Source organism: Hippoglossus hippoglossus, chromosome 10 (assembly GCF_009819705.1).
Source record: "Hippoglossus hippoglossus isolate fHipHip1 chromosome 10, fHipHip1.pri, whole genome shotgun sequence".
NCBI classification, from domain to species: Eukaryota; Metazoa; Chordata; class Actinopteri; order Pleuronectiformes; family Pleuronectidae; genus Hippoglossus; species Hippoglossus hippoglossus.
Genome location: NC_047160.1, coordinates 17,891,904 through 17,906,854, shown reverse-complemented (window position 1 = coordinate 17,906,854; position 14,951 = coordinate 17,891,904). Strand labels below are relative to the sequence as shown.

The window sequence follows — 14,951 nt, the reverse complement described above, 5'->3', positions numbered from 1 at the left end:
TTTCTTCTGACGCGATCTGAGGGGTTTTCATTGAGAAACGCGGGACATGCAATCTGCAACAGATGAAAATCAAATAAAGTCAAGCTGAATAATATTGTAGTTCATGGTCATTTTCTTGGACTCGTTTATGTGGGGGACTTCATTGAATTGCTTTAAAAATAAATATTTCAGGAAAGCAGGTCATAATCTCAATTTCTTTTGTATATTTGTTGAGCAATCATGTGCAGCCCATAGGTTGATGAGGTATACAAAACTAGGGCAACTTGGAACAAAGACAAAGACACTTGATTCAGTTTGAGTAGTGTTGAAAACATTCTGACAGTTTCAGAAAAACCAGGAGAGTTCACTTCATCTTGGTAACATAATACTGACAGTTATTCATTCCTTAACATTCTGAGAGATCCAGATCAATGTGTGATGGAAAGCATCGGTTCCTCGCTGCAATAATCGATTATCTTGTTTTGTCCCTAGTCCACACTATTAACCACCCGATATTTCAGAGCACTTGGTACTGACATTCTGGAGTTTGTCTTTCACATGTGAACTACACAGCAGGAGATTGTCCGGATCAGACGCGTTCACAGGAAAATGTCCAGAGCGTTCCTGTGAGGATTGGCGCCTAGCTGGAGCTTTCAGGAGGCAGGACATGATGTACGAATTCCACTGCAGAAATCAAGCCCTCATCGCCAAAAGCGCTCAAAGCTCGTTGTTTTTCCAAGTTGACATTCATTTGTTTCTTCTGGCACCTCTTTTTCCTCCTGAGTTATCTTTCTTTTCTTTTTCTGTTTCGTGTCTGTCGCATGTTGGAAACGTCATAAACACGCCGGCTGTGAATTTTCCGGACACTTTCCTGCTGTATTCGCACATGGGGTCACTCCTCGGACATTTGACGAACATTTTAGCAACAGCTTTACTCTCCCATTCCAAAAGCTTTGGTTTTATTTGGCTGTGCTTTCAGATATTCATATCCAGGATCACTAATGACTCCAGTACAACGAGGAGCTAAATCACATTTCTTTTATGAGCAGTGAATTTCTTGTTTTTCTCCAGAAACAAAGTGCCTGATACTCAGGATTATGCTCTTCACTGTGAACAGCCTTCATAACTGTCCACCAACGAAAACAGTCTGTTTACCGACGTCTGACCTCAGAGCAACTTGACTCTGCAGCAAAGTTCTAAGAGTAAACAAACACTATCCCGTCGTGAGACTGTGGAGACATGTTGTCCATCATGATGCAGCCTTATCAGTGTCACAGCTCACATTCACATCCCTATTGAGGATTCTTCACAGCGAGCCTCTGTCCAGATGTGTATTGGATTTTAAAGCTCAAAGTGTGTGAGGTACTTACCTTTAAAAACTTGTGAAGATGTCACACGTCGTTCTTCATTTGGACTCACAGGAAACCGTGCCGTTCCAAATGTCTAGTGATCCACGATGATGATCAGAAATCCAAATGGTTAAATCCACTGTCGAGGACACTGGTGTTCTTACAGTGACGGGTATTGTTTTGATCAGGTTTCATTCAGAAGTCCCAGACCGATCCTCGTCTGACATCTGCGGAGTTTTTATCACTTCTCTTGATGTCGCAGGTCTGTTCGCACTCAGCGGCAGCACAGGAAAAAGATCTGCGGGTTGAGGGTTACAAGATCTATATGGATGCTATTTTTAGAGGTAACTGGAGCCCTTTCAAACTTTCTTCACATGCTCAGATCTTCCTGAGACGTTTAAGGCACACTGGTCCGTTTGGCCCGTTTCAGTGAGTGGCTCTGCCGGAAAAGGTAAAATCACTGCATTTTTTTAAAACAGCATTCACGCTGAGTTCACTCAGAACTTCTCTCTGCAGTTAGTCAGACAAAGTGAACTCAAATTGAGTTCAGAGGAGGACGAATACTAGACACGTTGAAATGTAATCTACAGCATTTGTCAGTATTTCATTGTGTTTATCTGTTTCTGTCCTGAAAGCAGTTGCCTCCATTTTTATCGACACTGACTTAAATATAAATCTTAAACCATAAAAACTGGTTTGATGCCTATTAAAAGTTTGCAGCATTGTAACCACGTCACACACTCGTTTCAATTCATATTCCTTGTTGTGAATCTTCATTTCTTTAAATAACAGATGCAGGCTTTTTTTAATGCTTAGCATTTTTATTTATAGCCACTGACCGTCAGAACTATTCCTGTTAGATGTCCAGCTTGTCTCGGTGCTTACTTCCATAATTCCTTCATGTAGACAGCTGAGTCACTGTCCATGTGCCTTTTTATTCTTATCATATCATAAATTAAAGCCCTTCCATTGAGAGTTGTTGCTCAATCTTTTTGGAGGAAATGCATAAACTCACACCCTTTCCTTAAATCAGGGGATGTGACAGCTCATTTGCATTCACTGGCTCTCAGAGGGTGCGCGGCTATTCTTTTTTAGAGCGGCTATCTATCTTAGCGCCAGAGTCGAATCGAGAAGACTGTGAATCAATAGGAGCTGACCACAAGGAGCTGGGAGGTCAAGGAGGTTACACTGGGAGAGGGAGGAGGAGTGGGGGGTCAACGACTGGATGTCTTCATGAGAGAATCAATCTCTCGTTCGGCTAAGAAACACTCAAACTACACATAAACATCACAAGCACCACACAAGCATTAAATGAGCAATGATTCTCATCTGAAGGAAAATGAATGTTAGTTTGTGTGAAAATGAAGAACATCTCTCATCATTACATGAATATTTGTTAGTGAGGGGTTTAGTGATCAAAATAATACTAAGTGAAATCTTGACAGAACCATTAACCTAAGTTTAACCTATCGACATTTTCCAAATCTTAAATAACCTTCCAGTTCTAAATTTAATCCAGAAATTGTTATGGAGTATATAAACCAAACTTAAACCACAAAACCTGAGCCAAAACTTGGATCTGTATCCTAGTTGCCATTGGGCGAGAGGTGGGGTACAATTTTGTAACTCCACACAGAAAGGCCCTATCCTCTGGATACTGTACATTTGCCCATGGATACTGTTTAGCTGGCAAGATATCATGCCTCTAAATGTAATTTATATTTTAAAGTTTCATTTTAAGTGTTTTTAGGTTGAGATGTTAGTGGAATAATGTCATAAGACCCCAAAAGGTGCTTCTGTTCGTACTCCACGAGTTCTTCATGGCATGTGGAAGTGAGGCAGAGCTCTGACTCACCATCTGGACTCTTCCAAGCATGTTGGGAATGTGGTATAAAGACCAGGGCTTAGAGAGACTGTAAATGTCAGTGGGTTGTGTCACCACTGTGTCCATGGCCTTTGGCCCCCTTCGACCTTTCCCACAGGGCAACACACACAAACCACAGTGCTACATTCACCTCCGGCCCCTTTAAAGCTGAAGACCCTGGCTGCTACTGCACAAACAAACTCCTGTGATCACACCTCTGATGTCACATCGCAGGCTGTGTCCAGCAGTGGCACCGAATAACCCTGAAACACGTGTGTGAGTCTGCTGATGGAAGGATTTCTGCTGGAAAATGCAACACCAGCCCAACCTCACGCTGCCCCACTCGTGTGACGTCACCTCATCAAACAGATCTGCTTTACTTCCTGATGTCTGTCATGTGTCACTGTTTCAAATAATAATGCATAAGCCAAACAAGATCAGCTGCAAAGGCTCCAAGATGTCTCATCCACAAATTAACCTCTTTCAACTGCCTCTTTTATTATCATTTTGTGGTATTTGCCCGAACACCGTGCGAGGTAACATGATGTTTAATTCATGTCTGATGAAACATTTATTAAAATGTTCTGTTGAGAGAGGTAATGATTTTATACCTCTTCTGAGCTTCTTGTTCCCCTAAATTACATGTAGTTGACAATTCTCTGCACAAATCCCTTTGAATATGAATAATTTACAAATGTATTCTGAACATTATGCTTCAGTTGACAATCTTACAACTGCAAAAACCCACAGCTGATTCTTTAAATATCAAACGGTCTTGTTTTATATTACATCAGACTTTACAGATATTCCTGTTGTATTTTGACCTCTTGACACTGTGTACTGTAAAGAACTTACAGTTTTAATCACTACGCATTTCTTCATTTTCTTGTGCACATACAGCTTAAAAATGCACATGTTTTCCAAGAGCTGTTAGAGCTGCAGCCCAGTTCTATTCACTGAAAGTGTGTATTGGTCATGGTCGTCAGGTCAAAATCAATTTCCAATTGCATGGATAACAGCCCCTCCCCCCATCTACCCACCGAGCTGAACTATAAATCCATTGCATATAATGACAGGGCAACACTGGACCCATAGTGAAGGAGCTGCTTGATATGTGACTCTGCTGGACTGAAATTCACCCAAGGTGATATTTGTGGAGGAGCCGGTACGGGAGCTCATGAGGGTTCAGTCCCAAACTTCGTTTTCTGGGACAGGCAGTGAGCTGTTGGAGGGTGATTAATGTCCCCGCGTTGTGCGGCAGGGTGAACAGTCGGCCTCTGCTTATAGGTGCGAACTTGATTCGAGCTCTGTGTGCGGCTGATAAGACGATCAGGCTGCGTCTGTTACGGGGACGATGATGACGCTGGATACAAGCTGGAGGTCGAGGAGTGTTTGTAGAGTTTGTGTCTGTATCGTGTTTTATTATGGATTAAATTTATCACAGACAATCATCTGTGCCACACTGAGAGTGAGCCCAAAGTTTCATGAATCATTAGGTCTTGTGACATTCACTCTTATGAAGAATTACGGCGAATAACCGGGTAAATTACAGGTTTACTTGGTTTATATACAACATGGAAAAGTATAGAAAATGAAAACATTTACTTGAACATACTTAGTAAATCTTTGCTGTCGGGAGAAGAAGATACAACCTAATGCAGGAGAAGTCAGTGTCATATATGTGTTTTGCCACATTTCCATGTTATTAGTGCTGTAACGATTCTGAAATTATAAATAATTTGCACAATCTTGTATCAAGATGCAAGACAACAAAACCTTTATTTTACTTATGTAACATTATGTAGCACATATATTACACTTATTTTTATTGCCGTCTAATTCTATGTTGAGAATATTTTGGTCCAACCATGATTGAGACAATGAACCAGTGGTAAATGTTATATTAGTTTATACTAGTTAGCTCAAGATGGATAATAACACTGATATTTCAGGCCCTGATGTGGGAACATTTTCATTATCCTCGCCTCCCAAAAAAAGGAAAGAATTTATGGTATGAGCCAAACTGCAGCTCAAAAAATCAATGTCTGAACATAACCGTAGATCTGGAGAATCATCACACCCCCTCTCGCTGTAATCATCAATGTGAAACGTAGCAGAGCAGCAACAGCAGGATAATACAAGCAAAGAGCTGGAAAGCAGGACCAGTGTTTGTGTATTTGTGTGTGTGTGTTTCTTGTGATGGATTCCATCAAACAATACTCACAGCACTCGGGCACCTGCTCATTTATCTGCGAGCTGAAGCGCTCTGACCTCAGAGGTCAGAACGGGGTCAGTAAGTTATTTCAAAACTAAAGAGGTCAGGGTGGAATGGTGTGACGCACGCCCGTATTTCTGTCACGTCTTCCTATAAGCTGCCACATAATTGGCTTGGCCGCTCCCCAGATTGCATTTTTATATCTCTCATGCCAGAGTCAGGGTATATTTCAGCTGTGGGACAGATGATCTTCGTGTGTTCGGTGCAGCTAACACTCATTTAACGTTTAGGTCTTCATCAGTCCAACAGCAGCTGAGTTACTGTATCAGCACCAGAAAGTAGGTTTCCCTGTGTAAAGAAGGAAAAAGTCAGAATTCATTCATTATTATGAAAAATTCATCTGATTCATTTCCACCTCGTCGGCTTATTCCGATGCAGCTTTTTGCAAAACTCCTTTTTGACATTGAGCAGTAAAACAGTGAGCTTCACAGGCACTTTCTGACCAGCAGGGATGGGAGCTCCACTTTTCATTAACGCTGGCTGAACATCCCTGTGCCGCCAGCGTCTGTCAGCTCGGCTGTATCACGGCTCACAGAACCAGGAGTGGATTGGAGCTCTCACTTCTCAGGAACTCACAATAGCACACTGTATTTCTGGGTCATTATTTTCTAGCGCAGCCACGTACGTGTGCTCATGCAAACTGCAGCGCTGGATTATTTTTCTCAATTCAGCTTCATTTGTTCCATATCTATATTTAGGGACTTTGAAGAAAACATGTTGGACAAACAAGCTAAAAGCACCTCAATGCATTTAACTGAACCTGTGAACTAATTAGACAAAGTGTTACTGGGTCACTGACCTATTTAGCTTCACCGAGTTTATGGAATCCATGCCTGAGAGGAGAAATACTGTATGAGTGCATTTTCCTGGAGTTTTCAACGAGAGCGACATAAATTTAGACACTTTTCAAGTTCTAGGGGCAAAAAAAACCTTTTTATCATGTTGATATCTTCAGCAGTTTTCACTTCCAGTGCATCATTAGTTTGAAAATCTCTTCTTTTGTAGGTTTTTTACTGGCAGCATTTTGTTGACGGCCTCCAAACAGTCGATTTCAGAGCACTGGACTGTGACTGCTGCTGTGAGCCTGTAAATCCAAACACTACCTCTCCAGCTTCAGCAAAATATCAAGCCAACTGTTTAAATGTCAGTGTGTTGGGCCTGCTGGGCGATGCACGTGGGCAGGCGGATGGTTGTGAAACGCCGGGCTTTGGAATTACAGAAAATGACTAACTAACGAAGCGAGACGCTCTCAAATATCACATTAATGTCAATGACTTTATTCGGAGGCGGGGGGGGGGGGGGGGGGGGCTGCAGTACTTCTCTTTGCTGCCCCCCCGCGGATCTTACTGTACAAGCTCAACACATTAGAGTAGTAAAAGCCCAATTAACACATTATTTGAGTTTCAAAAACATACGTAACATATTTCTTTATTTACAAGTGCGTTAAAACTTTTCTGGCTAAAGTTAAATACTGAAAATAACATAACAGCCCATAACAATGATAATAGTACTACAAACATAAGTTGTAGTGAACATTGTGTGTTTGCAGTGATATTGTTTGCATGTGTTTTACACATCCCCATTTTCTTGTTTTTCCACACTGAGTGAACGTAATTACGACATCCCATCATAATCTCCATTCATCCCCTTTGTAAGTAAATGGCTGCTGTGTTCCAGCGGGCGACTTCGCAGTGGTTTTTGTGTCTCAGCAGGATTTCACATAAAATAATCAGATCCTTTGCTTCCACCTGATGAGATATTGTGTTCACCAGACGCACAAATACACTGAGATGAGTCAAGTGTGTAACGCTGCTTGTTCAGCCTTCAGCTTGGGACCAGCAGCTCATCTCTGTCAGGCTGGCAGCGGGCTCTGAGGAAAATATGGTGATTAGAAAATAGAAAACCTGTCACAGAGTGTGGTGACTAGCTTTGTTCTCTTAACTTGAACGTGAATATAAATGAGCCCACTAAGAAGACATGTAACATTAACATGTTGTGGCCTAAAGACGCCCTCGACTCACACGGATCATAAAACCTGGAAGGAACGATTGATCTAATTGAACAATCTTGTTAATTTAAAGTCCTTCACTGATGCTCCGAGATCTTTTCGTCATGAACACAGATTTATTCAAATGTCGTTGTGTTCAACTCACCAACACTTTAATGTTGGAGATAAAATACTTCACACACCGAGGTTCCACTGTTTTCATATTAAAAGTCCTTCAACTTAAAAGTTCTAACAGGTTGCTTATAACCGTTTTTCTTATTGTTAAGCCCGAATTGAAGACAGCTCGTGGTTGGGGGCATTGTGTCTTCAGGTTGTCCCACATCCCATTCTTGTGGTATCTCAAGAACGCCGTGAGGTAATTTCTTCAAATTTTATACAAACATTCACTTTGTCTCAAAGAAAATGAAATTGAACTGAACAGATCGTTGGTAGTCAAAGGTCAAAGGTCAAAGATCAAGGTCTCACCTCACAAACACATTTTTGGCCTTGTGAACACAATATCTCAGGGACAAGTCCAGGGAGTCCTTTCAATGTTGGTATAAATGTTCACTTGGTTTCCAGAATGGATTCATTAGATATTAGTGGTTGAAGGTCAAGGGTCACTGTGATCTCATGCTCTTTTGAATGCGATTTTTAGGAACACCCTCACGGAGTTACATAACATTTGGCACAATTTTCAAATTGTCCATTTACTTGGACTGATTTGGGCGGTCAAAGGCCCAGGTGGCCTGATATTATTGTCGATGCATAACGTCTTGAAGACCCAGAGGGACTGAAACTGCACTGGTCAGCAGAGGCACACAAATGCAGGTTAAAATGATATATGCTTTTATTTATATTTAGATCACTGATTGGTCCATTGAATCACAGAAAGCTCAGTTATCTCTATTTCTTCATCGGGCAGATTTTCCCAGATGTTGCTACCCTTGTTTGATCTTTGCAAACATTTTGATTCACACTGACAGAGGCCTCTGCAAATTACACCGTGTCCCTGGTGAAAGACTGAGGTCTGAGCTGCCTGATCTCCCTCGCAGCACAGGAGATTCTGCAGAGTAACAATCAATAGCTCTGAACAAGCATCAGAGTTTTTTTTACTATTTGTGAGGCTCTGACCTCGATCCTCCACCGCGGTGACTAATCTAATCGGAGCCGACACAGACTCCCTGGCTGTGTGTGGTGCTGCCAAAGCGCGAGAGAAGTTGGAGATGTTCTGGAGATCTTCACAAATCAATATTCACTCACAGAAGCAAAGCAAAACTTTGCTTCTATCCATTCACGCGTTCACACCATCCGTCCAGCACAGGCTTATTATTCTCAACCCACAACTAATCACCTCCTAATTGCTAAAATAACTGTTGCTATTTTCTTCTGTACTTTCTATAGTTCGGTTAATGGTCTGTATGTACTCTGCTATTACAGCAGCCTGAGAGACTGGAAAGGTGAGGGGGTTATTAAGCCCTCAGTTTCTCAGCAACAGACTTACATTTAGACATTAGAGTCAATGAGAGTACTGTATAGTGCAGTGTGGCCGCTGCAATGTTCTGGACTTTAGTTGAAAAACCTGCAATAAAGTTCTGTCACCAGTCTTTCTTTCTCTTTGGGCACCAGACAAAATCAACAACACTTAACTCTGATATTCATCCTGGCTGGAGGTGATGGAGAAGCTCCTGTTTTGAGCAGACAGTGTTAATTACTCGAGTATGAATTATTCAGCTTTTGAACGACTCAATGAAATATAAATGCCTCCAGTCAATAGATGGCAACATTGGAGAAGACTTTGGACTCCCTCTGGGGGGATTTCAGAGCCAGTGATGGGCTGCATCTTATATCCCAGACCACACAATGAAACCAGAGGTAAATCTGCAGCTGGCGCGCTGAATCAGCACGAGCTGCACATCAACGCTGGCCTCCACATCATCGTCTTGGGGTTTGATTAACTATATTAAACAATTATGAAATGGTACATGGACATGAGATTAAAAAAGACATAAGTTTCCAAAATCAATATCTTCTGCTCCAATGATGTGCAAGCTGGGAATGTGTTCTGACAAACCAATTCTAAACACTCAATGTAAGAAATGTGATTGAACTATGTACCTGTCATAAAGAAAAAGAAAATTAACTATACGTCCAAAAACAAATTCCAATATAATCATTTCATTAGTCTCAGCTTAAAGAAGGAAAGCATTAAGAGAAACGTGTTACTGTTATTTCAGACCTCAATACTAGAGATGAACAAAAACCTACAACCGAGAGTGTTGTTTGTCACTTATTTATCGTGTTGATGTATAAAGAACATCTTTCAACTTTTTGGATTCCTTGTTGTGATTTATGGGATGAAACATGTACTCTTCATCTCTTTTAAAGGCTCCAGCCTCAGGCCCAGTGTTTCTCTCAGGTCAGGCAGCTGACAGCGTTCTGCGGCGGCACAAACGTTTCCTCGGCTCTGTTGGTAATTTGTTCTGTCCACGAACTTCCTCTCAAGATAAATAATGAGGAACATGATCCAATTACCAGTCTCCTACTGTTTTACTGTGGTGATGAATGACTGAGGTGTATGTACGCCATCTAGTGGTGAAAAGTCCTAAGTGCTTTTCATCCACTGACCTCCTCCTTTTCTGAGGTTCAGCAGAGGAAAAGAGAAGTTGGGTTTTTGATGACAGGTTTGACTTGAATTACATTCAAAAGCTGATTCAGAATTCTGTCATTACACAAAGTATCATCAGACCTATTCCACGGAGAAAAAAACAAACTCCAATTATTTGAAGTATTTTCTGATAGGGTGTGGATTTAGAGAAAGGAAAATAAAGAAATTTAAAGAGATATCACATTTGTGTAGTGCCTCTGTATTGAGCTCAATGTGTGAAATATATAATCTCTTTTGGATTTAAACATTGATTAAATCTATATGTGTAAACAGGCAGTCCAGTTTTCATAAGTAAATATGAATTATTCATTATGTATTTGTTTATGGCTGCTTTTATGAGAATGGCACCACTGCCAAGGCCCAACAGTCCATTTCAATTCAATAAATCAGTTCCCCAATTATACCAGATTTTTTTCATCAAGATTTATGAATAATACCCTGGGGAATTGGGTCTGAAATTGGTGTCATTCAATGTTAAAAAGTGGTCAAACTTTTTTTTACTTCCTGGATCCACCCTTTTGTCCAGAACTAACAGCAAAATTTTGGATTTAAATTTAAATAAAAACATTCCATCCTTCAAACCAAGTTTCCAGGAAACGTATTCTGTTGTTTTTGTGTAATCCTGCTGACAAACAAACAAACAACTGGACACGGGTGAATCATAACCTCCTCTGGTGTTATGGTAAAGAGCCTCTGGAGCAGAACACTACACAGTTTGGACAAGATAAGATATTCATAATCTCTGCTGAGCCTAATGAGTCATTTGTGAAAAAACAATTTGGACCAGAGGTGAAAGTCAGGATGCCAGTTGTTTTAATGCTGTTTCGAAATCCTCTTCCCTGGAACATGAAGTCTAGATGTTTCCTCAGTTTGGTTTGACTCTACTCATATTGTGTAAAGTTGGTAATGTTGGTAAAATACAACTAAACATAGTGTCTCTTTTTTCTCATTGATGTTGACACGGTGGCTTTGCTAGATTTTTTTTCTTCTTCCTGAATAAACACAACTAATTGTGAGTGGGCATGTACAAACAGAGTTTTGTACTTTGGAGTGTGTGTCTGTGGAGACATCACTGCAGTTTGGAATGGAGCTGGTGTCTTTGCTGTTTTTGTCTCTGCTGGGCTTTCAGCTGGGCTCTGGAGGTATTATAAGTTTATTTATGATGCTCACAAATCATTTCTCTCGTGCTTCAGGTTTATGTTAGGAGTGCAGTCTTACCTGGGGAGTGTTGTTTGTCACATATTTACCATATTGATGTATAGAAGAATATCTTTTTGTATTCCTTGTTGTGATTTATGGGAGGACACATGTACTCTTTGTCTCTTTTACCGGCTCCAGCCCCGGCTCCAGCCTCGGGCCCGGTGTTTCTCTCAGGTCAGGCAGCCGACAGCGTTCTGCGGCGGCACAAGCGCTACAACACGGGCATGTTAGAGGAGCTGCTGCAAGGTAACCTGGAGAGAGAGTGTTACAAGGAAAAGTGTAACTTGGAGGAGGCCAGGGAGATCTTTGAGAATGATCAGCAGACGGTGGGTGTTTATTCACTTTGTTATTAATTTAGACTTCGATATTTTTACCTATTTCTCAGAGGCTTCACTCTGTATTTCAGATGGAATTCTGGGCAGGATATATAGGTAAGACTGTGTTTAACATCTGATTTCTGTCAACACAGACAGAACATGACAGAAAAGTTCTCTTAATTTTTTTCTGTCTGATCAATAATAATAATAAAAACTTCATACTCATCCTGAAATACACCCCTGTATTTGCCAGCATATGCTTTTATCTAAAGATGTTTCTCTTTCTGCTATTTTAAACATATTCCAGTGAAAACCGCTTCATGCTAAATGGCGTCTGCAGGTGACTGTGTGCTGATGTGTTGTGTCTGGACGTCCACAGATGGAAATCAGTGTAAGTCAAGTCCATGTCTGAACCAGGGCTCGTGCAAAGACCTTCTGGGCTCCTTCGCCTGCACGTGTGTGGAGGGCTTCACCGGCAGGAGATGTGAGATCGGTAAGTCATGAATCCTGTAGCTGGATTTGAAAATGTGATCAAAAGAAATTAGATATTTGTGCTACATGAGACAAATTTGTTGGGGATATGAGATCAGATCTGATCGGATGTCAGTCTCAAAGGATAAACAGGCTGTTGTTCTTTCTAAATTAAATTAAGGGCTCGCATCAAGCTTCAGTTTGGTTTTAGGTTCCCAATTTAGATTTGTCTATTTTGGAGATTCTATAAACAGCAGCTCAAGTGCCCTCTCTGACACAACAACACGATTTAGCATCCTACGTGGTGACAACATGTCATTCTACGGGTACATTTAAAATTAGGAGATGACTTTTAATCATTTCTGTATGTTTTTCTGCACAGTTGTTCTGAAAAGATGTGACGTGAACAACGGAGACTGTCAGCATTTCTGTGAGGCGATGGGAACCGTTGGAGCTAAATGTTCCTGTGCCACAGGATACAGGCTGATGGAGGACGGAGTCAACTGTGAACCACAAGGTGATGGACAAGGCCCGGCAGTCCGCTTCAATCTAATCAGGCTGCACCAAACTTCACACACTCAAAGATATCTGTCCTCTAGTCTAGATATGCCTGACTTTTTCATCTAGATCTATGAATCCGCCCTTTATCCGGATCTTTGCCAGACTTTAATGGGTTCTTTCTTGGCGCATGTCTCATCCTTCCACCAAATCTGTGAAAAGTTTGAATAACAGCTTATCTCTAAGGAAAGTGAAAAAAAAAGATTGGGTTCGCACCAAAATTGAATGGCTTCCTTCCTGACCTGTACCGCATCCTTCTGCCAAGTACAATGGAAATACGTTCAATCGTTTTTGCATAATCCTGTTGACAAACAACTGGCGTGGGGTGAAAATAACCTCCCCGGGGAAGGTGATGAATTCTGTGCTTGACATTAACTGACTCTTAATTCAACAATGTGACTCCCAGTTTTTTCTTCACATCACCAGCTGAATTCCCGTGTGGCAGAACGGCTCATACGTCAGTGAGCTCAGTATCCAAGAGGTCTCTGCCCGGCCATAAGAACACAAGCCTGGAGAACAGCACGTCCCTGACCCACAACGTTACCACCACGTCCCCTCCCTCATCTCCAGCCAGCACCACAGAGTCTCTTCCAGCCACAACTGATTCTGCACAAAACCACGGCATAAAGAGGCTTCCTCTGTGGGTGCAGCTTGAGGCCGAGGGCCCCACTGAGGTGCAGCGTCGTCCTTTTAAACGCATTGTAGGTGGCGAGATGGTCACTCCTGGAGAGATCCCGTGGCAGGTATCGTATGGAAGGATTTCTACATGCTAGGCTTTGTTCGAGGGAAAAGAATCAGCAGCTGTTATGTGTCCTGATCTGTCTTCACAGCTCTTGTCTTCTTCTTTTATTCAGGTGGCCTTGGTGTTGCATCCCAGTGGGGAGATATTCTGTGGAGGCTCCATCCTCAGTGAGAGTTGGGTTGTGACTGCTGCTCACTGCCTGGCGGAGGTGGATGGCTCCTTCATTGTCAGAGTTGGTAAGAGTGAACTAATGTCACCTCTGCTAAAGTAATGATGAAGTAGCTCATTGTAAAGTAGACTTTAAATGATCGGTCACTTTTTTTTTGATGAGATTAGAGAGATTAAGCAAAAATAATTGCAAAATGATAACTTCTGTGTTGTGAGGATTTGCTGTGATAATAATATTTTGGGGTTTGGGCTGTTGTTCATTGTATATGATCCATTTCATAGAATTTTATAGATCAATTCATCAACTGACTCATCCAGACAAGTACTGACAAAGTAAAATATGACACTCAGTGGACCACACACCTCCACCAAGGCCGGACAGTTCCCTTCAATTCAATCAAACTGGACCAAATTTCATACACTCATAAATATGTGTCCCATGAATTATTCTCTGAGAAATCAAGGGAAATGTTGAAAAACTCCAATCAGAGGTTCTAATTAATCCATGATGAAAAAGGTTTTGTCATAGTCCATGAAATAATTCTTAAATTTGTCTTATTTATTACACGCGTAAGGGGGAAATCTTTCCATCCACTGCATGTGCTACTGTAGAATACATCTACAGAGTGAGTCAGTTATCTCTGTGTCTGACGTCTCTTACTGCAGGAGAGTACAACATCTACATCAATGACACCACAGAGCAGGATTATGAAGTGTTGAAGCAGCACACACACCCGCACTACGACCCCAGCGTGAGCTTGTACAACCACGACATCGCACTGCTCCAGCTCAGGTCCCCCATCACCTTCTCCACAACAGTGCGGCCCATCTGCATCGGGCCCAAGGCTTTCACCGAGGCCCTCGTGAAGAACTCCTCCCCGGCCACCGTCAGCGGCTGGGGCCGAACGCGCTTCCTCGGGGCCACGGCCGACACCCTGCAGAAGGTCGAGGTTCCCTTCGTGGATCGGACACAGTGTAAGCGCAGCAGCAGTGCCAGGATCACTCCTGTCATGTTCTGTGCAGGCTACTACAACGAGGACAAAGATGCCTGTCAGGGCGACAGCGGAGGCCCTCATGCAAACAGACGCCATGACACATGGTTCCTGACAGGCATCGTGAGCTGGGGGGAGGAATGTGCCAAGGATGGGAGATATGGAGTGTACACCCGGGTGTCACTTTACTACCGCTGGATAAACCACGTCATGGGATTAACTAAACACAGGATGGCGTTTGATGTGGAAGATCCTGACCTTTAAATTTCAAGATTATAGATTTAAAAATACTGGTTTAGAACAGTGTGTATAAAATGAGTTTCTTCTTGCCGGACGTTCAGATATTGAAGTTGCATTAAACCGCATATTCTTTGAATAATT

At 42.0% G+C, this 14,951-nt stretch overlaps 2 protein-coding genes across 3 annotated transcripts in view; one reads left to right on the top strand and one right to left on the bottom strand.

Annotated features, from left to right (window-relative positions):
- The window catches only part of fgf13a (fibroblast growth factor 13a), a 92,510-nt gene extending 90,908 nt beyond the window's left edge, over positions 1–1,602 (bottom strand). Inside the window, exon 1 of the mRNA XM_034597800.1 lies at positions 1,350–1,602. The gene's annotated coding sequence lies outside the window, so the exon portion shown is untranslated. The remainder of the gene's footprint in view (positions 1–1,349) is intronic.
- Positions 1,603–11,156: 9,554 nt separating this feature from the next.
- Positions 11,157–14,918, top strand: f9a (coagulation factor IXa). Of its 2 annotated transcripts, none has more exons than XM_034597315.1 (8): positions 11,157–11,264; positions 11,461–11,648; positions 11,729–11,753; positions 12,019–12,132; positions 12,493–12,627; positions 13,095–13,411; positions 13,523–13,646; positions 14,245–14,918. In XM_034597315.1, exons 1-8 carry the CDS (start codon positions 11,207–11,209, stop codon positions 14,832–14,834), a joined length of 1,551 nt encoding a protein of 516 aa, XP_034453206.1. In that variant the 5' UTR covers positions 11,157–11,206; the 3' UTR covers positions 14,835–14,918. The 2 variants fall into 2 exon arrangements, with proteins under 2 accessions (XP_034453206.1, XP_034453205.1); XM_034597314.1 differs by having other exon boundaries at positions 11,160–11,264; positions 11,449–11,648.
- Positions 14,919–14,951: the final 33 nt, after the last annotated feature.